Source organism: Athene noctua, chromosome 2 (genome assembly GCF_965140245.1).
Source record: "Athene noctua chromosome 2, bAthNoc1.hap1.1, whole genome shotgun sequence".
NCBI classification, from domain to species: Eukaryota; Metazoa; Chordata; class Aves; order Strigiformes; family Strigidae; genus Athene; species Athene noctua.
This window is the reverse complement of record NC_134038.1, coordinates 126722367-126748260: the sequence shown is the minus strand read 5'-3', so window position 1 is coordinate 126748260 and position 25894 is coordinate 126722367. Positions and strand designations below refer to the sequence as shown.

Genomic DNA, 25894 nt, shown 5'->3' with positions numbered 1-25894 from the left:
CCATTTAGCTGTGTAATTCCTTGATGTATTTTATTTTCCTTCTTGCATGGACTCTCTTAAAGACTGTGTTTTAGTCTTTTTGATAGCTTTGACAAAGATCTGAACTATGTGCAGTAATTATTTCTACAGCTGACCAACACAGATATATCCCTGACCATCTAAGATATCTTGGCCTTTTAAAACCTGTGTATTTATAGAGATGAAAAGAAACCCCCAGGAATACCTTCTGGTGTCTTCTTAAAATCCTGGCAACCCTGAAACCAGTGAGCCCTACCTAATATGACCTAATTCTTGGTACTAACTCAAAATCTCCAGCAAGGAAGCTGGCCATTTTCCTGAGAGGTTCAGCACAAAGTATTATTCCTCCTTATTTTCATTATTATGTCTCAGTTTCTGTCATCAAGGAGTGATCATGAAGGTTCCTGAGACCTCATGAGACTTATGGGTGTCTTTTCCACTGCATAACCAGAGCAGGGACTTTGTGAGCTGGCAAGTGTGACATGAGACAAGAAAAATTATATTCCAGCATTAGAACAAAAGTCGCTCAGTGTTATCTCATCCTGAAACTTAGGGTTTCTTTTAAATCTTAAGATCTTTCAGGGAACGTTCCACTTCTGTAGTTACCAAAAAACGATTGACTCCCTTCTGAGAAAATAGCTAGTCCTTTCAGTAATTCATGGTAGATTTAGCCCGATCCCAGAATATTCTCTTGGAGAACAACATTGAAATTTTTTCACAGATTTGTAGATATTTGGCAGCAGCTATCATGGATCCTGCTAGACTTCTGTCAGAAGTTCCTACTTGGCATGCTCTGTCAAGCAAAACAGGAAGAAAAGTTTGGGTTTCCCAGAAACTGGATATCTTGCATTCTCATTCACTGTGTCCGAAGTAGCCATAGAAGGCAACTTGTGTTTCTAGTTGCCCATCTGGTAACTGAACCCAAAAGTGCTTTGATCATTTAGGTATATGCTGCTCTCCCCACCCTAATTTCCTCTCTTCAACTACCAGATACTCTTTACCCCACATGCACAGGAACTTCCCTAATAATTCAACTGAATGTCTCTGTACCCTGGGAGAACTTTGCGGTGAACTGCTGTGGGCTCAACTAGTTTTTAGGACAAGATGCAAGATGGAGCTGGAACAAGCATTGCCATCCTAATGGGAAGGTCTTCTTGGCTGTAAAGCTTAGCATGCCTGGAGAATTCAGGTTTTAGTAAAAAATCTGCCTTTCTGTAACAACACTATTAAAATAAATAACTTATCAAGTCTTCACTTTTTAAACATTTTTTGATTGATGTTTAGATAATATGGTATTGTAGCTACTGTCCCTCAAGAAAGACAATATTGCAGCCCCGTAGCAAAGCAGAGCCTTAGACCAGACCATTCTCAAACTTCTGTCTAGAGCAGTAACAGTATCAGATTACAGCTGTTAAGGTCTCTTCCATGGACCTACAAACTTTCTGTCAGCAGTCCTGAAGATGCCATTAGAAGGTGCCTATTATTCTTCTGATGTCTTAAAATCCCTTTTATTTCTTTCTCTTTTACATTAGATCCCTACAACTTACTAAGCATCACAGCAGGTATCTTGATTCCTTGAGACACAAAGAACTCTACATCATATAGTGTCCCTCTTCAATCTCAATACATCATTTCTTCTTTCTCTGAGAGTTTACTTTGAGTGGAAGTGCTAGTGCTCTGAATGAAGGGCATTTTTACAGTAGATTTGTCCATACTTCATTATTTCATAGAGGAATGGGGGTGTTGTGTGGCCCAGTTTGAATGGGGGAGGCTGAAACTTTTCACCCATGGGTTCAGGAGCAGTAGTAAGGTGACTACAGAGCCATTTGAGAAAGATGCTGTTATGTTGCTTTGGCTCTTCTAGATATTTATTTTTGTACCTTACAGAAAGTCATAATTTATATCTTACTTTCCAGAACACTTGTGCTTCACTGTGGTTCATCGCCATTACCAGATTTGTCTTAATAAACATCAGAGTGTTTAGCAAGATGCCTGCAGTCATTTCAGCCCATATCAAATGAAAGAGAGTGCTTTTTCCTGGATGATAGCCTCATATGAGGTTCCTCCAACCTACCTCTAACTAAACATTCTTTCATCATCCAAATGCATTTCATGGTGAATGCTTTTATGTTTTGCTTCACACTGCTCTGTTCATGATTCATGTCCAAGTAAATATGAATATGGAGCTTACTGTGTTACATTTTGGGAGTGCACATGTATGCTGTTCTCTGATTATCAATTAATGGAGTGAGTTCTTTGAGACCTGACATCCACACGTGCACTCACTATCTACCTTCTCTCCCTTTCTGTATTGTGGCTGAGTGGGAGTTAAGAGGAAACTTGGGTGGTAATTTCCCACTCTGTGTACCTGACTATGGACAAAGGCAGTCTGGGATTGCCACCACATGGGACAGGAGTTGAGAAAGTAAGAGTTTCCAGCCTCACATGACAATGCAAACAGATACTCACAGTGTGAATGTGCAAGCCGATTACACATCCTCAAGAATTCTGATTACAGGTGCATATCTTTTTGTGAAGAACTACTATGATTCATTAAACAAAAGCAAATCTTTGCCTGGGGGTAAAACCCTGCCTTTGTTGAATACGTACATTCAGATAGTTCTATCAGTAATTTACTAGCCCAAGTATCACCAGACTAAAACAGTATCCCTTCTTAACTGACTGGTTTTAAAGTATTTTGCTTTTGAATATCTTTCTTTCTATGTATCACAAGTGGAGGCTGGTAATTCAACCTTGAATGTATATAAAATGCTTATATCCACAAAGTGCTTGTGACTTCTTGCACATCCACCTCAGGGTGCTCATCTCCCTAAAGTTCCTTACTTCCCCGCTACTTGTTGTTCAGTTCCTCCCATGTCTTTCTCCCAGGCTGTAGGGGAAGAGATTCTCACGACCTTCTGTCTTCAGCAAGTCTACCTGAGGGGCAAGGCTGCTCTTGTCCCACTCTGGAATGGCTGGGGTGATGCTCTGTTGTTGCCACGCACAGAAGTCCTTTGTTTCGCACATGTGTTGTCCCGTGTGACTCTGGCAGCCTAAGGAGGAAATGACAAGATACTGAGGTTAAAATGATATTGAGATAAAAGCCTACAGTAGTTCATACTTAAATGAACAGCTGCAAGAGACATTCCAAGCCCAGGATACTTACCAGTCTTGACAACACTGCACTGGCTCACAGGGGTTCCCTGTGGGAGTGACTACCCAGTTGGTTGAAGACTACCAAGACCTGTGTTCACTGAAAGAGATTAAATGGCTTTACTCGCTGTATGGTGATGACAAGGGTCATCCTGGGTAACAGGGTTTGCATACTTCAGAGCACCAATGCCAGCAGAATGCAAGCCACCACAAATTATCAATATTATTAGATGTTTTGGGTGGAATTTAGTTCATAGATTACGATACCTACATTTAGGTCTTGACGCATGAGTAACAAAGCATGGAGATGTTCTCTTGATCAGCCACTATCTTGGTTCAGTTGCCCACACGTAGGTGAGAGGATGGGGGATATTCTGCTTGGATTCTTCCTACTGTTCCAGAGGAACACAAGTTTTCCATAGGTCATGTGTCATCTGCGCTAACTCCACAGATGTCTTTGTGTTTCATGTGGAAGTGGATGGCTGTGTGTAGACAAGTGAATTCAGACTTATTTTCTTACTTGTAGGTAAACTGAATCACTTTCTAAACTCCACTGACAAGATCACAGTTGATTGTAATGGGAGACATTTAAGGCCTAAATTCTAGTGTTTATACATGTGATCAAGATCATTTTAGTAAAGGTGCTGTAGGTCAAGATAGTGGCAGGGAAGTCACACTTTTTACTTAACCATTGGCTTGAAGGGCCGAGTCACGTACCTACCAGCACAGTACTTGAGTCCTTTCCTCCCTGACCTTATGCATTTCAGGATTCAGGGCTTCCTGAACCTCTTCTTGTCCCACCTGAGAGGTCACAAGCCTCTGCTTGTCCCATAGGAGCAGCAAGTTTGCACTGACACTTAGGAAGGGCCTGCAGTCTGTCCCCAGGGCCACCCCTTCTGTGCTGCAGCAAAGTAGCCCCTGCAGGTCAAGGTGCTCTACCTCCACAGAGAGACAGAAGGGGCAGACAGAGTCCTTGAGGTTGGCAGGCCGGCCACACGGGGTATCACACGTGAGCGCATAAGATTATTACAGTGGTAATACCTACAGCCAGTGATTTTAGTATTGTGGACAGGTAGAATCCCAGTTCTACACTGATATACTACGGCATCAGCATGCAATGAGCACTAAATGGTACTACAACACTTCAGTCTGAAAACATATGATCATGAATACTTCCCTTTCTCTTTCAGGCAGGTGTTATTCCACGGCTGTTTAAAGTTGCTCCTGCTTGTGCCATAATGATCAGCGCATACGAATATGGAAAGTCTTCCTTTTCTCATTTAAATGAAAAAATGAACCAACATCCATAATTCTCCTTCATCGGATTGTATGAAGTCAAAATATATGGTGAAAGTTGTGCCAAATTTTAATCTATCAAGGCATTCTTTAGAATTCCCAGTGAATTTATGCCATTACATTTGGTAACTAAACACAACTTCATTTTTAACTGTTTCACAAAGGATAAACTCACTTTTGTCTTAAGACTAAGAAAATGCATGACCCTTAAACTATCACTAAAGATTTTGAGACTTGTCTTGTAGCTATAGAGAAAGGAGAAGAAAAAATTTTGAGGCTGGACAGAGCAACATAACCATTGCCACTGTGTTAGTTTTCAGTCAAACTAAACATTTTTTGGGGGGTAGTTAAAATAATGTTTAGAAAATGTCCTAGGCTTCCAACTGTATATGATTATTCCTCCATAAGGAGGTTCATACAAAATTAATTTAATAAATGCTTATTTATTCTTGCTTAATACGTTTAATTCTGTGCACATTTGTTATTTGCAGCTCTGTATTTTGTGTAAATGCATATTATAAAATAATATTTGGCTTCTTCTCAGGTTTATTTAAAACAAAACCTGCTTTAAGTCAAAGTAGTAGTACATTCTGCTCATGAGAAACCTAGAGAGCATGGCAAATACCTTGGTAGGTGCTGCAGCAGCTTTGTAGTTTAAGGTAACACTGTAAGAAATGAAAGCAGCCCTAGACAGGCACTGTACAGGTGCTCTGGAGGAAGGCTCCCTTGCATGGTTTTGGGAGCTGCATGCTGTCACAAAGCGCCAAGGCAGGGCTAGGCTCCCTCCAGGGAGCATTCCCCACACACAATTTGGAGGGAGCACCTGGTTTTGAAGGCCAAGTTTGCTGGCATAAACACAGGTGGTTCTATGCCAGTTGCACTCAACCGTGCATCTGTCTGAAGGGAAGAGCACATTTAATTTACTACTATAGATACAGCCCCCATCTGCTACCATGTGCTGCACACTTGTGGTCTGAACAGTTGCAGCACCACCCCTGCCCACAGGCACTTGATTTTTGAAGCAGAGCTTCCTCTGTCTGAATTTTTAAAATTTAAATTATTTTTAACTACCTCACTATATCCCTTCTTCTATGCATTTTCAATAAAGTGGTTGAATTTTATTTTTTACATATTTTAATGAGGGGGTGTGCTGGTACAAAAGCAACTCAGGAGTCAGGTCATTAACACCAACTTCCAGGTGTGTTTTACCCAAGAAATGGACTTCAGCCCTATTCTGCTACGAAGAATATATCCCAGCATATGTTTGGCCTTGGTGAAAATCACACACTGAAAAATGGTCTAGTTGTAAAGATGTTACATGCAAAGTTAAAGCATACAGTGCAGGGAAGAGGTACTGCCAAAGGAGATGCTTGATGCTGTTCCTCTATAGGGATTTTCAAAGTAATTTTGCACAACCACCTCAAAATAAGGCCAAAGAGAAAGAAAGTAACAGCATATTTTGGACTACATTGAATGGAGTACAGCAGCAAAACCAAAGCCTCTGTGTTTGGCAAGAAAAGAATTTGCTAAGCTCAGTAATATTGCAATGTGTCAAATAGTCTTTTTTTTTTTTTTTTTTTAATCCTGTATGATTAAAACAGAGACAAAAACTAGTAATTAGCGATGATACAAAATGTTTAATTTACATGCAACATTAATGGAACGTCAAGGCAACAAAACAGTTTTGGCATTTTATTTTTTTTTTTAAAAATGATTAATGTTTAGAACTGAGAAAGACACACATAACTGATTTCCCATGCACAAAATGACACCTGGAAACTCACAGTGGTGTCAGACTACATAAAAGACTTCAGTTAAATAACACATGAATTTCACACCAGTAGCTCCAAGAAAAGAGCCGTCAGCAAACATGACTGAAGATCATGGCTATAGCCCCCTCCAAATACTGATGTAGTGGGATGTAGAAGTGTTTAACAGCAAAGAAGACCAATTCAATCACTGTACCTTGATGAAGAATGTTAACTTGTGGAATCTGGATTCCCTCACTGTATTTGTAGTAAAAACGCATCTCTAGTTTACAAATATAATGATACTCAACTGCCATGAGAGAACACGTGCTTAATGTGATAAAAAAAGTTATATGAAGTAATGGACATTCTGACAGCGTATGAAAGGATTTAACGGTCAGAGTTTATTACAGAGAAATTAACTGGGTGGGTACATGAGGGCTTGAAAGACAAGATTTGGTGGATTTTGCTATGCTGCTTTAAAAATCTGCATTAAAACGGCATCAGTAGTTGTCTACCCTGCCACAGATGCAGTGACCCTCAGCACTGTGGACTGGAGAGTTGAGGAGATGTATCTTGAATCTCCTCCAGCTAAATCCAACAGTGCTTTGAGTTCTAGAGATGTGTAGCCTCATACTTACAACGGCTAAACATTTCCTGTAGTTTTTAGTAAAGTAAGAATAAATCCTCTTTCTTTCAAGCCCACCCTAAGATGACCAGATTGTAGTAGTAGTGCCAAGGTACCATTACAAGAGGCAAATCAACTAAAACTGTACAGAGTGTAATGACATACTGTAAACACTTAAGAGTAAGCAATAATTAAAAATCTGTCTTGTATTGCAGCTACTCATGTAAACAATTTATGAAACTTCTTTGGCACAAAAAAGCATTTTCCCTAGCACTTATAAATACAATGTACTTACATGCATTTAAGTTTTGTTTAAAAAGTTACTAATCATACTGATAAGCACTACCTTGATTAGCAAAATTCATAAAGGATCCATTGTATCTTACAAAGAATTAAGAATATAGTTTGCAATTCAAAAATTAATTTGCAAACTTTGAAACTGTAGGGTAATCTGGAAAGTTAGTTTCATTTAAAAAATGTCTCTTCTTTTTTTCTTCCTATCAGGAATTTAAATCAGTGGCAAGTAATTTGAGAAAACTGACTTAGATAAGTTCCGTCATATTACCTAATCAAGAAAAATACCTATTGCACTACTACAAGAATGAGTAAAATCTTTAACATGAGAAAACTGTCATTACACTGTCTTTGTTTCCCCTTTTTCACTCTCCTTGGGATCTTGCCAATAATCACACAATCCAAACTTCCCAAGGTGCTAACCCTACCATCCTTAGTCCCCATCTTTCCAGCAAGGCCAATGAACCAAGAAATTTCTTGTATAATGTTTGATTATCTGTAACTCAGGTCACTCAAAAGCATTTAGTGAGTTTCCCCAACATTTACAAATTGCTAAGTACGCTTGATTTAGATGATCAATTTACATTTGTTATTCACATGCAACTTCAGTAATAACATGAGTGTTTTAGTGTGGTTCTTCAGTGCGACTCAGAAATCTCCTAAGTGCCATGATACTAACAAGAATGCAAAATCTAACATTGAGTCAACTCGAGAAGAGCTGTTGATAGCATATTTAACCTATCTGAGGTCCTATGCAACATACACAGATGAAAAGCTGGACTTCTAGGTAAAATATTTATTTGCCTACAAAGACTGGTGTTAAGGATTCCCTGTCTGTTCTGCCAGAGTTGATAGATACTTAAAGCAATGCAGAGAAGCACTGTGGCTAGAGTAGGGCCAGGCCATTGCAGAGAATGGAGAAACAAAGGTCATGGCAGTTAAGTAGGGGACTGATTTCCAACTGTTTAATTTTAAAAATCAGTCATAAGCATCAGATTGTATGTCCTGTACCTGACCAAGAGCTTTAAATAATTTGAGACTAAAATAGAATATTTGAAAAGTCCTCTGGGGGAAAAAAAAGTTTGAATGAAAACTGACAGAATTTGTGAATTAAACAGGTACCCACAAAAAGAAAAAATAAAGCAGCTTATTTTTTAACTTGGAACTAGCAGTCTTCATCGCAAGTCATTTTACAGAACATAAACAAAACATGTACAACACAAAGCTCTTCCTTCCTGTGTGTATCTCAGGATGGTGTTAAGCCTGGACTTGTCATCTCTGTTGTGGGACTTGCAAGATATTCACTTGATTTCAGACTTGTGAGAGATTTGTAGCTTGTTACTGAAGTAAGAGAGCCACAAAGACCAAGCAATGATGGAGTATCTTCTTTTCCTGTTGAGGAAAACAAGAATTAAGCTAGTAATTTTTACAGCACAACATGACCTGACCAAAAACCGAGGGAATAGAAAAAGACCTGTTTCATTACATATTACTTCTTCAGCACACTCATACTTCATAAATGCAATTAGGAAGACATCATTTATGCCACACCTTCCCTGTCCAGGTGGTGAAGAGAGCCCTACCCACGCATTACAGGCTGGGCTGTAGTCAACCTCTTACAGAAGGAGATTCAGAGGCTCCACTGACTGCCCGGTGAACTGAAGTTACTAATTCAAGCACAGGTTTTAGTCAAGTAAATTATATATAAATGGACTTGATGTTACTAATACAACATCAGTACCAGAGATCTAATTTTAAATACCCCAGAAAGGAATAGAACTAACTGGAATCAGGATATATTTCTTTAAAAATAAAGATGTTTTGTTTTTTAAACCTTGGCAATTTGAAGTGCATTATGCTCTGACCATTGGGAAAAGCCCTAAAGTGCAGGAGTGGCAGCACAAGTATCTGCCCCGTCATCCCAAACACACCTGACAGTTAACATGAAACATACCTACAGGTATAAGACTGCATTGCACAATTTCTCTATTTATTTTATGTCTTCCCTTCTCAGAATATCCATTCAAGTTACTTTGTGCAAAGTCCTTTAATAAATTACATTATAAAGAATTTGATCAACCAGCATCTCCCTATTTCATCCTCACAGCTCACCTGCAGAATGGAAAAGATCACCTTAAACTAAAGATTAAAATTAACTTAAAAAGGTCACAGGCACAAGATTTTACTGACAAGCCAGTCTACAAGTTGTTTTTTTTTACCATCATATCCATAAAGTAGAATTTCTTAAAATTGTGTCGTCTGTTTCTGATAGCAAAGTTCTATTCTCATGAGAGGATGTAAGAAAAAAACAAACAACCCAAACCACACCCTGCCCAACAACTTGTTATGCCCAACAACTTGTTATGGGGAAAAAAAAAAAAAAAAAAGAGATGTAGGTCTCTTGCATAATTTATAGTCCTTATTAGTAGTTTCCAGTAGATTTTAGGTCTCATCTCTAATGAGCTTTTCTCAAGTGACCGAATAACTTTCCCTAAAGAATGAACTAGATTAGCTCTTTTAAAAGTCTTCATTTTTAGGAAAAAAAAAAAAAATCTTTAATCCCATAAAAACTACCCTTTAAAGACTGCATTCAGTCTGAGGACCTAAACCATACAAAGAACAGTGTAACACTGTCTGGGCACAGGCCTTGATTTCAGTAAGTGTGAAGCTAAAAATCTGACTACGTGAGTGGGCTTAATAGTAATGTGAAAGTTTACTGCTTCTAATCTTTTAATTGAAACTGCCATGATGAAAGTTAGACCAGAGGTATTTTAATAGCAGGATCCCATACCATTTCACAAAATTACATTGAAGCTTAGGCACTGATGAACCTCACTAATTTAGAAGTGAGATGTTATGCTACCTTTAAAGATGGAGTCTTGAAATAAAAAACTAAAACTATTATCAGGGGTTTTGCCACACTTTAATCTACAGAAGAGAAGACAAAGCATAAATTCAAATGATTAATATTGCAATAAACCAGTTGAAAGTAGATCTGCACAAGAAGTCTCTCCATAATAGCCATGCTGATTCTATTTCACTTTCTCTAAGCTAAAACTTGAAATGGTTTAGATTTTAAGACTGTTTATATTTTTTTTCAAAAGCTGTGAATTTCACATCCGTGATATTTTAAAAGCAATAAATTTTACAGTTATGAACTACTAAGGCTATGTATTGTCAGGTCTATTTAAAGTTAGCATCGGATGAGATAAATTGCTATTAAAAAATCTTTTTGTATGTTCTGTACCAAAAGGCTACTATTTCAGAGGTCTTCCAGCATTTTTCTGCTTTTCACAATTGCCCACAAGATGGAGCAGCTCAACTTTGGTAAGAGTACAGATTTTGAAAGGAGATGTCTGTATATTACATTTATATACTAGCATGGTTCATATCGTGTTCCTCTCTCCATGTTAACAGCAACAGTGTCAGCCTGCATCTCCACAGACAGATGATGAATGCAAGACGTAAGCATAACAGTGGTACTTGCAAATCTAGCGCTTTTAATCCTCCTTTTAAGAAACAAAAAAAGGAAATTTAAAGAGCTCAAAAGATTTGAGTTAGTTACAGAAGAAAGATGACAGAAGATCCTCCTTGTAGTTGAAATGTCTCTGGTTCTATGATGGAGAAGGAAGATATGCAATATATTTGAAGCTTAGCTTTAAATACAGCACAAAGTCTTATAATTACTGGGGCAGGGGGTGGTGGGCATCTTCATAAATCCAAACTTATCTGAAGTATAGTACTCAGGGAAAGTGAAACAACATGCATAAAAATGAAAACAATGTGCCGTTCAATGTATACACTGTTCACTTTGAAAATTAATCTCACAGGGACTGAAGTGCAGAGCTATGAAGAACAAAATAAAATTAAGCCACTGGACTGGCTCTGTACCTTCATTTAACAAGTTCATTCCATCCTGCTTCCCATCCTGTGAGTGACCTGGATCCAGAGAGGATTGAGAAAGACTACCTTCTGCTGAAAGTTGGTCCAGACTTTGAAAACTTTTCCTGCAAAGCAAGTAATATTAATAGTAACACGTTTAAAGATCTAACTCGATATCTTCAATTCACCTTAAAAAGTTTTCTAAAAACCCCAGGCAGTTAATCTTTCTTCTCTTAAACACTACCTTTTTGTTTGTTTCCTAAACCATTTTTTCCTAAAGCAATCATTCCGTCGTTTATTTTTAAAAATTAGTCTAAAAGGAATGAATTTATTTTTTTTGCCTTTCAGAATTTGCTAAGGGAAATGCATAATTTTGAGTTTCCCTGTTCCTCTAAAGGTGAATCAAAATAAGTATTCAACTTACTCATCCCATTGTTGATTGTGCTTTCTATAGAGGAGAGTGTCCAAGGCAACAGCATTGACATCCAGAGCTCCTGGGGAAGGCCACTGATTGGTGAGGTGAGTAGTTAATTCTTGTCTTGATCTCAAGTCATTATTCTTTAGCACAGTCCTGTGAATACAAAAAGCAGTAAAACTCAGTCAATTAAATGCAATTCCTTAAGGTACAGAAAGAAAAATAGGACAAACAGTCCTGACCAAGTTGACATTCTACTTCAAGTGACCAACAGATTGCAATTGTCATAAATCATCTGAAACTGCTCATTTTTCCTAGGAGAAGCAACTTAGAAACTTGTCGATAAGTATTTAGGAACAGGAGAAAGTTGAAATGAGAATCTTTCTGCAAAAGCAATAAAAAAAGCAACTGCATTCTTAAGATTCTTTCTGCCAGCATGATGGTAATTAACAGTCCAATTAGTTTTGCAAACCAACTATGGGAATGTGATGTCCTCCCTCCAGCTCCCCCCCCCCCCTTTTTTTTTTTCAGTTTGAAATTCCCCCCCCATACTTTTGCAGAATGAACTATGAACCAGACATGTTAACTCCATTATACGCTTCCAGGTAAAACATAACACCTAGTTATTCTGTTTTCTACTGCCTTACAGTTTCTAGTGATTTATGGTTTTAAATTACGGCAAACGTCTTAACTGAGTACCTTACATGTTCAAATTAGTTTTGCCTCCCATGAAGCAGACCAGTTTTCTAAAATTCTAGAAATGAGGAAACTAATATGACAATACTGTCAATCATCTGCCCAAGCCATACAGAAATAAGGGAAGTATATGGTTCTTCGGGCTCCAAGACAAGATCAGCCTTTTTCCAGTAGTACAAGGCAACCTCCAACCTACACTTAATACTGCTGTAGAATAGTTCTAGAAACAAAATTCATATTGCTTGTTAACCCATAAATCCTCCAACCCACAAAATATTAGGCAATAGTAAAATGTTGCTTTACAACAAGTTTGACTATCTGTACCTGAAGCAAATGGCTAATATTACTTACCTCCATACTGAACGTACTCAGGAGTTTGAAGCCAAATGCCATGTTATTTGAAATGCCAAAGTACACAGCAAATTAAATAATTATTCATGGTACACATACATTTATGTGAATTCACAGATAACATTGTCAACAGGTCTATTTTTACAATGCAGTTTTTATTCTGGTGGTATCTGCACTGTTTAGACAAGAACTTCCACAAGGGCACATAACAGCAATCACAGAGCCAAAATTTCCCAAAAACCAAGGAAAGAAAATAACGAGTTCAGTAAGGAATTTTTAGTAGTTGAGTTTGAGAGGAGACAGATGCACAGCAATTTTGTAAGAGAAAGTGGTAAAGCACCACAGCAAACAAAACTATTTTCAAGAAACTTTTCTCAAGATGATGAATCCCCCCAGTGTTCATGCAAGTAGAAAATCATTTTTTCTACCCTGGGATCTCCCCTGTCACCCTCCTCTCTAAGGGGTCAATAGGAATAACCACTTTGATAACCCAAAGCTCTTAATAATTTCAAGTGTCTTGTCTGGTAGTCACTTCCCTACGTAATTCTCCTAATTCCATGTGGTACACTGAGCATTAAACAGGTCTGTTAAATGCTTGTTGATCTGAGGAAACTCAAACAGTAATCTAGCAAGTTCTTATGAGGTTAGCCAGTTACACTACATCACCTCCTTATTCGGAGGGACTTCTTGTATGGTTTCATAGAAGCTTCATAACAAGACACAGTTTATATTAGGAACTATGCACACAGTAACTAAAAGCAAATGCATACACTTACAACACTGCATTGGGTTTGTGTAAATTCCTGTTTGGACAACTTCTATATGTTACCACCACACGACTCAGCAGCAGTGTTGTTATTATTAAATAAACATGCTGAGCAAAGATGACAAACCCACACATCTACAGACAAGTTGCTAATAGTGAAATTTTGACATATTATGTAGGTTTCTGTGTTGAGGCTTTTCCCACAAATCTTTATCCAATAGCACCCTGAAATTTTACCCTTTCTGTGTGGACTTTTATGCTTTTGTTTTGAATCTTTAAAAATATGTAAAAATAACTTCAAATGTATAAAATCAGTCAAAACACAGTATTCAGTATATATAAAATAGTATAGACAATAGGAAGTTAGACAGAATATTCACAGCAGGTTCTGGTAGTTATCACCTATTTTTTGAGTCTTGCAGGTTATTTTACTGTTTGCTCTCTTGCAGCCATTTTTACAGTACCATGAGATTCCACTGCAGCAAAGACTTATTAAGGCACTGCGTGCAAACAGCAATTCTCTCAAGATAAACAAAGGCAGCATCAATTTATGCATATCAACCAGACTTATTTTAAGAATCAAAGTACTAAACTGCACAGAATCATAGAATCATTTAGGCTGGAATACCATAGAGTCCAACTGTAAACTTAACACTGCCAAGTCCACCACTAAACCATGTCTGTAAGTGCCACATCTACACAGCATACATCAGCCTCAAACACTTGATCACCATGAGGTAAAAATGATCTGCTTACAAATACTCAAAAACAGCAAGAGTAAAAGAAATGGCAACAAAAGCATTTACTATAGAAATATGTTAAAAAGGAAGGAAATATGATCAAGTTTAATGAAAAAAGCATTAAAATTTCAAAATGCTCAATGTGAAAAAATGCCGCACAAGATTGTGTGTTGTCCTGCTCTTGGTCAGACAACAAGAGCTCCTTCTAGAAGTTAACAGCTCTCAAAAGCCAGCAATTTATTTTAACCAAGGCAGATTGAATTTCTACAGTAGCACTCTTGCTCCTCAGAATGCAAGCATTGTAACTAGTGCTGTCCAACTCTGGGCTGTTACACTGCAGGGGTCGAAGCAGGACTTCTCTTAATGCTCACAATGAGTGCAATAAAGTTTATGAGTTTCCTCTATATGTTTATACTCTCAGGCTGCTTAACCAAAAGATGAATATTACTATTAAAACGTATCTATCTGCTAGTATAGCAAAATAAGTTTGGCATATAAAAGCTTTCAGAGGAAATATTAGAATAAAGTCTTCACAGAGCAAAAATAAGAAATGAAGAATTGTTGAAGAGGTACAAATGGCAAATAGAGATATTAGTGGAACTTACAAGTTCAAGAATAAATGTAAAATTAATATTTTCTGTTATCTATACACATAAAAAAAATAAAACTACTAAACTCTTTAGGCCTTGACTGGGAAATATTTCAAGAGTGTTACTGAAAGTTCAGATAAAAATAATGTAATGCGATGTATAAGAATATCAATAAAAATTCTGGTCTGTAGTAAAACATACTGAACTGGAATGGTCTATGTACAATTTTATTCTATTGCTTTTGTTCCTGAGAACGAACTGCTGGCAAGAAACACCACAGCTGAAAACCAGAATGACTGGAACGCCTGGAGACTAAGACTCAAATCCTAGATTGTATGAAGGATATTACCTCAACTTATGAGCATAACTTCAGTGGAACAAAATCTGTAATACATCATAAGACTGAAGATCATAAGTAAGCAGTTCTATTTTTAAATAGAATACAATAAAATATCATTCCATCTGTTTTGTAGCTGTGATGATTTAAAGACGATGCAAGGTAAGGTTTGTAAACAATATTTTAAGCCCTTTAATACAGGACTAAAAGCAAGGAATTCCAAAAAGAGAGGAGGACAAGTGGGAGAGACAAAAGGGTTTACTATAGGGGAAGTTAAAAAAAGTAGTAAATATGATCAAGTTTGAGTGAAAACAAGCAAATGAGCATATACAAGCTGTTAACTCCTTTTCTTCAGGCTGGAAATAGAAAACTTGAAAATCAAAAAGATGATAAAAACAATGGCTTCTAAATGTAATAATCGCAGAAAGCTAGTTGGTACATGGAGAATACAATGGATCTTAAGAGACTGTATGATTATTTTTGGAATGAAAGGCAGGCAGTGTGTGAGAGATGGCTTTATTAAGGTATCCTGGTCTAACACAGTGAGACTGCAGAAAGTTTTGTGTAGAGTAGGGAGAATATGTAAGAATTTATTGAGAGCAGCGGGGTTAGACTGGTATGGTACATCAGCTAACCTAGGCAAGGAAACTCTTGGTTGTCTGAAAGCCTGTGAACTGCCCCCCCAATCATTTCCACCTCTTTGTAATCATGTTGGCAAAAAGTAGAAGCTCTCTTTTGTGATCTGCAGGAAAAGAACAAATATTCTTCTCCTGCTTTCAACATCTGTACCCTGAACAGTCCTCACACTAACAAATATTTTCATAAGATAAATGTTTATCTGAAAAACATTTAAAAAATAATCCAGAAATAATGAAGAGAGAGAATATTTCTAATTCCTTTGGAAGTAATTCCTGAATTGCTCTTGTCATTATGAAAAATGGTGAGCAAACCCAGAAAAATGCTTGTTGGGATTACAAGAGAGAGGCATTGGTGATGCTGGAGACAGAAGTATTTTTTAAAAATTGCTTTTAAAATTACCAAATATCCTTTGTATTACTTCATGGCATAAATTTTTCCATAATGCATATATATAATACACACAGTCCCACTATGTTAGCCCAAGATACCCTGTTTAAGTTATGACATTTAAATTGTGGTGGGGTTTTTTTTAACGTCTAAAAAAAAGAAAAACATCACACAAATTCAAAATACTACTGCAACTAGTAATTTGTTAGGAAAAACAAGCAGCAAGAGATGAGAACATCATGTTCATACTAAAATACATATATAAAAACTAAAAAATATTTCGCTTACATTTATATTTTTTATTCTTTACATCAGGAACCACTAAACTCCTCATAGAAAACAAAAAAAAGTATGGAGTAAAAACATCCTGCTAATTATTTCCTGTCTATTACAAAAGAATACTGATGATTCGTTAACTAATCAACACTAACATACTCCCAAATTAGAAATAAGTGTCTGCTTGAACTGCAGATACATATGCTCCCCCCAGGCTTGTAAATTTACTGACTTTTATTCAAGTACAGCAGCAACAGCCAGAGCATTAACATCAGGTTTATATAACCATTCCAGAAATGTCTCTGCATGCTTTTGACTTTCAGTCCTTTGTGTATTTAAGAAGTAGGGAAAAATGAGATGAGTGAAGTCTTCTGATAAACATCCTCTTCCACTAGTGTTCTCTGGCCCTGTCTTTGTCAGGTACTCTCCAGAATATTTACTTGCTGATTTCCTCAACTTTTATGATTTTTGGGATGTTTATTTCATAATTTATTATTTCAACATTATTTATTAAGCACAAAAATATAATTATGTATGGTACACATGAAATAATAAACTTGCAATTGACTAATTACTGCTCATTTTCATCTCTGTTTCACAGTATGCTGCCCTTTCAGTTGTTCTGGTATAGTCAGGTGGGAGCCACTCAGAAAATGGATCACTGAAATATTCAATTTTTTTTTTTTTTTAAGCAGTCTGGGTTTTGTTGCATTTGTTTGTTTAAAATTTAATTCATAAGGTAAGTCCACAAACAGTTCTGTTTGCACTAGCATTGCTTTTGGCAGCTCAGCTATCTCTCAAAAGGATAAGAAATTACTCTCTTAAATTAATACATCTAAGACTTCTGCATCTTGAAAGCGTGACCTGACTTGATTCACTCATTCATAGTGGGGGATAGGGACAAAAGACTACCTGTATGCGGAGTTCCTGCACGCAAAGCAGAACAATGATGGTGACCTACTATACCGTAACTATACTACCTCTGGGAATTTAAAAGTAAGTAAATAAAAATTAATCTCAAGCTTAGTCCAAGCTAATATAAAAAAGCCTTCTCTTGGTAACTACCAAATTTCTGGTTTCATTTCAGTTAGACTGGATTTCCAGTTTCCCCTGGATCAAATCCAGATCTATGCCATTGGAAGCCTATTCTGAAAGACCCATTTACACAGATTTTTTGGTTAATAAACAAAAACTCAGTTCTGTTTCCAATTATACCTATGAAAAACCAGTAATTTCTTACCTGCAAGTTTAATTTCTCCAAATCCAGAAAATGCCAGTCCAGTTGGCAATTTGCCCTCCTACCAGCAGATGAAGACAGGAAATAAACCAAACAGACTAATTCCCTAAGAAAGGGAATTCTATCAGATGAGTACTCCAGTTCAAGAACTACCTGAGTAGTGAAAAGTAAAAATGAAAATAAAAGCTTAAAAAAAAATAATAACATTTGAATAAGAAAGAACAAGCTTTAAAAACCTTTATTTAGGAAATATGGAATGCAAACTCAAATTGATAGCATACATGAATAAAACTAAAATCTGTAAGAGCAACTCTAAAATAAAAGGGAACTCTCAAATTGTCAGTACTGTAGCAAGACAGTGAGCTGTCTGGACTGGTATGTCATTGGACTTTGAGAAATTAGATCAGCAGGTATGAAAATGAGTTACTTACCAGTGGATTTTGATGCTGCAATATATCACCTCTCTCAGGTTTGTGCCCTGTGCACAGACACAGTATTCCCCAAATTAGATGCCAGAGCAATTAGATCCCAGCAGACTTCCTAAAGGCAGCCGCTGCAGTGAAAAAAAGCAGGTACGTCCTACCACACCACATTTTCTTACTCTTTCTGACTGGCCAACAAATCTTCATGTGTCACAGCAATGGTACTAGTTGTGCCACAGAACAGATCCCCTGGAAGGTTCTTCAGCAGTCTTTTTAGTCCTCCTTTGTTATCTCCTAGAGATCTTCAAATATAACCTCCAGTAAAAAAACTGCAGTCATCAATTTTATAACAGCCTTTTATCTCCTTGACCTTTGAAGTAACTTGGATAAGCATACATTGGTAGAAATACCCGCAGCCTGACTTGAGTTCTAGTCTAATTACGCTGGAGATTTTATTGCAGAATACAGACATCCAAAATAGATCAAAACACACTACATTAACTTTGTGTGTACTCATTAAAATACTACTGTGGCGCATGACTGACACTCTTCATGTCCTTTGACAAATAATCAGGCCGGATTCTTTGGAGGAGTAAAACAGGCACAACACAGCCATTTTCCCCAGATAGTAGGTCTTGACTGAAAACAAGAAAAATATAGGACTACCAACCAAACTATTAAAAAAGTAAAGCAGCAGCTTTTAATTCAGTTCTTCAACTATAAGATTCTTTTACTGCAAAATGAAGAACTGTTAGCAGAGAGCTTTTTTGACAGATTATCAAATTTGCCTTTAGAAAATATCCTCTGAAACAGAGCTTGTCATTCAAGAATTTTTTTTTTCTCCATGTCAGTCATGTAAAAACAAATGATCTGTCTATAGCTGAATTCCTTTTAAAAGAACATTTCTATGGGGGTGGGGGACAGCAGAAAAATAAATAGATCAAGATCTTCCTTCACAATAGATCAGGAAAACTTCACCAAAAATAGTGGTCTTCGTAACTGTTTGCCATTTTAGCATGCTTCCCTTGGATTCGCTGAAAACAGCAGTATCAACTGCAAAATGGATGGGTCAACTTTGGGTTGACAGAACCACCACTTTTTTAAACTTCTACTCACATATTAAGCCAGCAAGAGTTTCAGCAGGGATAACCAACATTATAACTGTAAGATGGATCTTCTACATAGACTAGTATTTGCCAAAATCAGCATATAAGCTCCTTCAGAATACCATGTTTCTAATTACAAAAAAAGCGAATACAGGAACATTGACTTATTTTGAAGGACAGAAGACCACATTGGTTTTAACAAAACAACCCAAAACCAAACCAAGGGGGGGTGGGGAACTAAAGAAAAAGAAAAAGCAGCAAGCCATAAGTAACTTAAGTTCTTCCTGGTAGCCAAATACGAATGAATACAAATACCAAACTATGCAAACAGTAAGACAGAGCTTCAAAGCCTAAGGCAATTCCAGAATGAAAAAAACACAGGACAAAAATCTGATCCATGGGGAGAAAGGGGGGGGAAAAACCCAAACAAAAAACCCCACATAGAGAAAAGAACAGTAGAAACAGAGAAACTGGAAGGGAAAACAGGTGGCAAGTAAAAATCTTTGCCAAGTGTAATCTGAGTTATAATTTGGATAACAAAATCCTGAAAATTTTATTACATTAAGTGGTTGCATAAGAATATCTCAATGACAAACAGAAAAAGCACCAATCTAAATGTCAACCACTTGCTATCCAAATAGAAAGGCAGCTAATAAAAAGCTTCTTGCTCAAGAAATCAGGTAACACACCACACTATTTTCTTGGTTATAACTTCAGACATTTCACTTTTCTTAATTTAAGCCTTTCCAGAAATATTTTAAACTGTGTTTTATTTTAACAAAACACTGAAAAAAAGGCAAAACAAAATTGGAGCCTTAAAACTGGATTTCAAAGAAAATCAAGTTGTATCCTAAATGTGCAAATACCATGCATATTTAAAAAAAAAAACCCGACCAAATATTCCTGTGACTCTGTGTGTATGCATGCTGACCTGTAACTCACCATTCATTTGGTCAAACTATTTGTATTTTAGAGAAACCTTTAATTTTGTTTTGAAAATATAAAATGGATTTATCTATTCCTTTTTGCTGGATGAAACTTAATTCTCAATCTGATTTATTTAAAGCAATAAATATAGCCAAATAAAACTGAAATTTAGGGTAATTTAAATATAAATTTATTTTGTCTAAAGAATCTTAGAGAGAATGCTTTCAGTATATCAATGATAAAGTAATATATCTGCAAATACAGAATTAGCCTCTCCTTACCATTCTAACCTGGCACTATTCTAACCCTTAAAAAACTTGGTTATATTTTTATTATCTGTCATTTAAAGTCCATTTAATTTTGTATTGAACACAAACATTGGTTATATTTTTATTTGTCATTTGAAGTCCATTTAATTTGGTATTGAACTTCATGTAGCTTGCATTAAACGTACTAGACTAATGTAAAAATAACTTGTTCAACTCTTCTCATTTGTTTATAGGCACTAACAAATATTAGCTTTTCCCATCAGTATCTTCCAGAATATAGAAGCAAATCTACAGTAAATGAATATGAGTGTTAAGAAATGAAGCAAGAAAAATTGGGACTCTCAGAAGCAAACGGCAATGCAAGTTTATTTATTTAAATGGGTATAACACAAGGAGATCAAATTCAGTCTCTTATGATTGTACTCCAGGAGTCAATGATTATGCACCATGATTGACTTACCCTGTTTTTTAGCTGATGTTTTCTATCCCCTGCATTCTCAGTGAGTATCAAGATATTCAAACCCTTTTATTGAAATCAAAGCCTCAGGTTCACCTGTTCTAGACAGGAAATAATTCTCTTTGTGGAATTAAGAGGAAAACATTGATGTTTGTTGTATAGGTCCCTTAGCATTACTATGCCAAAGCAAGTATTCTTTGCCTGCCACAGTTCAGGTCAAGTTCAGGTAATACTAACAGAGGAAGAAACTCTATGATCCCTACAATATGCTGTCCTACTGGGAATGCACATTGTTTACAACTGCACTGCGGCCCTCAAAGGTTCACTGCTTCTCATTATTATTCTGAAAGGCCTTACTTCCCCGGCTCCTAACCTTATTATTCTACATTGGATAAAAATTCTGGAATTCGGAATGCATGGAGTGCTAATGTTCAAATAACATAAAGCTTTCTTGCTTGATCCTTTTATGCAACACCTTTATCCGTAGAAGCGTAGCTACGGGAGAAAAGAGAAAGGATGCCACTACAAAAACAGATTTTCGTATTACACATTACAGACACAGAGAAGGCAACACATTGCCACGCTAATGTCATTAAGTGAGCAAAATGGTCAAAGGAAAGTCCCTATGATTCTCTAACCCACCAAGGGGAAAAAAAAAAAAAGGAAACAAAATTTTAAAAAAAAATTTAAATAAAAGGAAAGAAGAGAGAGCAGAGAGGGGAGACTCCTTACAAAAAGGAGTATTTTTTCACTTTGGATTCAGACAGCATTTCGCAGTAAATATACCAACACATCTTGACCTTGAAGACACCAATAACTTCAAAAACTTTTAACATTTAAAATGTAAGTTTTATTTTAAGAGAAACCTTTTAAACCCCCTTTTAAAAAGTTCAGAATAAGATATTAAAATATGAGGGTTTAAAAATAAATTCCTCCCTAACTACTACACCTTGCAGAGTAAGTTATTTTCTTCATGCTGCTATCAATCCAGAAACTTCTGGATTCCCGCTGTGCAAGAAACATATGCAATCCCTCTGGATTCTAAGAATTGTGTGTCCTCTGTGATATCAGAGGCTTGGTTGCAATTTTGTTTAATTCTGCATATTTCTTTGTTGTGCCTCACACTATATGCTCCATTCTGAATTGCAGGAGTCTGTCTGATCTTGTACTACGTCCACCTGACCTTTTCCTAGGTACCCTTTTAAGCAAAAAGGAAACTCCCATGTCTTCACAGGTTTCCACCTCGCTGAAAACAGAACTTCCCTTCTTGCTGTCTACTCACACACCTTTGTAAAACAGGAGTACACTATTACAAACTTCAAAACATTCAACAAAACCAAGAATGAAAACACTAAGCAAAACAGTTTTAACACCTGTCAAAATATGCAACATTTTTTCTACACTGTTAAAAAAAAAGTACAGACAAGTTGAGAAAAGGAGCTGAAAACAGACCAGACTGCAATACTAAAGATTTAAAAATGCAGCTGCAAACTTGAGGGAGACAGAGAACATACAGGAAGCATTACAAATAAAAGCGTGGCTAATGTGCATTATGGTTTGATAGTAAGGAAACATGAAAGCTTTAAAAGGAAAGAAGTAGTAGCATTCTCAGTTTTGACATTCTAGGAAAGAAATTCACCAAGAAGATCAAAGATTAAAATTTAATCTCCCACTTCCTTTCAGTGAGAAATTAAAGCAGCTACAACAAATTGGATTTACTGTACTTATTCAGTTGAGGATTCCAGTTTCTTTTAAAAAAGTCTTACAAGAGGACTATCTGAAAATGAAGGTAAGAGTGCAGAAAAAGTGATCCAGCTTTCTTATTTCTCGAGATGGTTTAGTTTTTGAGTGAGGATTACAAGGCCAGGCAACCTACATTTAAAACTGTACTCACAAGGAGATACAAAACACAGGCTAAATTTCAAAGCCTTTGCTCAGACCCTTCTGCTTTATCTGCTTTCTCCCTGACAGCACAGATAGAGCCTACATCCTCTATAACTTTGTGGCTTCATCTGTGACCCTCCCCTGCTTGCTCTCGGTCACAGCATACGGGGCACCACTCTGAAGGCTCTAGAGCATTTACAAACAGCATCTTGACAAAGCAAAGAGAAGCACAGATACTATTTTCATAAGCAAGTTTTTTATGGGGCATGATCAATCTTTGGAAAGGAAATCATCTTTGCTACAAAGAATATAGTAAAGCTTCCTTTAAGCATTCCATAATACATCTGAGAGTACATGGTGTATTTGAAACAGAGAAGCTCATTTTGCCTGAACTTAAACCAGTATAAATTTACTCAGCTCCTGCAGAACTATTGTGGCTGGGTTCAGGTGCTGCTGAGAATGAGCTGATGGATCTCCCTGAAGGGCAGGATGTGTTAGCCTGAGCTCAATGCGGTGCTAACGCATGGAAAAATAGGTGTGTGGACAGAGTACTTCAACAGTCAATGCCTGGAAAAGAATGAAGTACAAGTGACAGGTTGTGTACAACTAGGAAGTGGAAACATACACAGAACGTTTACTGTAATTAAAGTATGTCACTGAGACAAACAGTCTCTCAGGGTTGCAACTAAACTGTCATTTCCTGTGTTTACCTGCTTTTGTATTATCCAGATAGGAACTGAAGTATTGCTTTATCTACCAGACCGCTCCATTAAAATATTGGATGTAGTACAAGCACTGCCTGGGCCTTGAAAAGACTGACCAATTCTGAAGTAACAGCCAGACAAATTAAATAAATTTAGCTTTAAGATTTGCTAAAACAGACAAAAATTTTCTTAATTATACAGACAAGTTTAATACAATGCAAGCTATGAGTGTCTCTACAATTTAATTTGAGTTTTATTTGTGCCATAACCAAAGACAGAATTCCAAACACAGTAAAGTTTTCTTGACTTTCCTTCCTCCACAAAACACCAGAACAAGACAGGGATACAGGAACAAACAGCAAAGGGAGATAAAAACCAGAGTGGTATAAAATATAGCATAGCCACTGAATTTAAGGAATATATTTTCAATACATGTCATAAATTTAAAAGAAAATAAAATATTGCGCCAGGTGGGACAAGAGGGCTATACCATCTCACACCAGGCACACCAGCCTGAAAACCTGAAAGATGCCTTAGGAGGAAATCCATTGTTGGTAAACATTACGCAAATCACTATTGTAATTTCAACAAAAATCACAGCAGAAGAAAAAATCCTTTAAAGCATTTTAAGTAGCAGGTTTTTTACCTCTGCATACAATGTTTTCCTTTTCCCTTATTACTTTAACTAAAATATCTTTTGTCATGAAGTGATTAGCTTTTGTAACATCAGTGAGTCACTATACAGGAGATGAGTCACTATTCAGGAAATTGATGAAATTTCTCTTGTAATCATACATCAATATTTAGCATATATAAATACCAATTTCAGATGCAGAATCTGAACTTTAAAGTAGAAAAGACTAGCAGACTTTGCCTTAGAAACAGGTGGTGTGTAAACCAAAAGAAAGACTAAGAATCACCCTAAGGGGCAAAAAAGCCTGTTTAAGCTGAGATAAAGAGTTTTAATGCAAGGATGTTGTGGACAATCAGTTCTAGATTTTGCCCAGTCACTTCTTTGACTGAGCTAACTAGTCCTTCAAGGCAATAGTCTATAGTGGGGTACATAAGACAATCCTTTGGGTTATGTTAAAAAAAACCTTTTTCTACTGTTAATAAATGAAAAAGTGTTTACTTCATCTTTACCTCATACTTTTTAATTTATATTTTTGTGTATGTTTTATAACATACATATACACATGAACAACGGTACTAATAATTTATAAATAAATAAATACACTATGATGATGTGTCAGAATTCTTTTACTGATGGGGTGTGCAATCAAATGTCTCTCTGCTCCAAGAGACATTCAACACTTCTTTGCAGGATCTTAGAGGAGGGAGAACTGGCTGTCTCTGAGTTTTAAATACTCCTGGAAACAGTTCTTCGATGATTTCGGATCTCTCTCCCATCACATTTTGAATGTTACAGAATTAAAACCAGTTTTCTTCAGTTAGACACACTGTGAATAACAGGCTTCTCTTGGCTGTCCTCCTGTGAACTGTTATTTTTAAGCACTTTAAGGCCTTAAGAACTCCCCCACCCTTACTGTAAAAATACACTATTTCTATAGAAAAGTAGAGCCAAAAAGACTGTTCTCTAAGATTCAACTACAACAAGTCCCAGGCAAAAACATGTGACAGCAAACACTTGTGAAGAAAGCAAATGAAAGCTAGAATATATCTCATCATTATTACAACTGACATGATTCACGAGGCAATCGCTTCATCTGGAGATGCTGAAAGCGTGGTAAAAGAGCAGGCTGTTGTTAGAATAGAACAAAATAGTTCCAGTTGGATGAGACTTAAAATGACGATCTAGTCCAACTGTCTGATCACTCCAGGGCTGATCAATAGTTAAAGTGTATTATTAAGGGCATTGTCCAAATGTATCTTAAACACTGACAGGCTTGGGGCATCGACCACCTCTCTAGAAAGCCTGTTCCAGTGTTTGACCAGACTCTCAGTACAGATGTATTTTGTAATATCTAGTCTGAGCCGCCTTCTTGATCAGCCATGCATTAGTTTAAATGTGTCTGACTGATGATTAGGTGCTCTACTGCAGTTTCACTTTTCTAATTCTATTTGCCAGCAGACACTTGCCAGCAAAGTGAGACATCCAATCCCCAGATGGGTGGGCATATTACTAAGCAATCCAATTAAGCTGAAAGTCACAAAAAAAAATGTTAACTCTTTTGTGAATAACTAATTTGATAAATTTTCAGCTTCACTGTTTTCCAGATACTGGTATTCATGAGAATTGAAAACTGTGTTGTTCATTGTAGTTTGGATACTCAAGTATGTGATGCAAAGTTAAGAATAATGAAAATTGTAGAATATTAAGTTTTGCATAGCAGCTGTAAAACGAAAAATACTTCCAAGTTTCTTTAATCTCCTATCTTCCTATACATTTCATGCTTTACAGCAAACTGCCTTATTAAATGTGAATATGGAAAACCTGAAGGCCTTGTTGATCACTAGTGTTATCTGGTTTCCAAGTAACAACCTATACTGCCAAGAAAGTCAGATTTCTAATACCAACTTTTTTTTTTTTTTTTTTTTTTTTTTTTTTTTTTTTTTTGGGGGGGGGGGCGGGGGAGGAAGGGCAGGGGCAAACCTAGACATAGATTCTGCCGAAATCCACTGAGAAAACACATAAAACATTTTGACTTGCA

The 25894-nt window shown here is 36.7% G+C and overlaps 1 protein-coding gene across 4 annotated transcripts in view; it reads right to left on the bottom strand.

Moving 5' to 3' along the window:
* Nucleotides 1-6146: 6146 nt before the first annotated feature.
* The window catches only part of RUNDC3B (RUN domain containing 3B), a 58013-nt gene continuing 38265 nt past the window's right edge, over nt 6147-25894 (bottom strand). For 2 of the 4 annotated variants that reach the window (XM_074900221.1, XM_074900222.1), the window contains exons 9-11: nt 11444-11590; nt 11029-11144; nt 6147-8529 (exon numbers count right to left, since the gene is read on the bottom strand). In XM_074900221.1, coding sequence (XP_074756322.1) covers nt 8384-8529; nt 11029-11144; nt 11444-11590 — 409 coding nt within the window. In that variant the 3' untranslated portion in view covers nt 6147-8383. The remainder of the gene's footprint in view (nt 8530-11028; nt 11145-11443; nt 11591-25894) is intronic. The other 2 variants (XM_074900223.1, XM_074900224.1) reach the window with 2 other exon arrangements.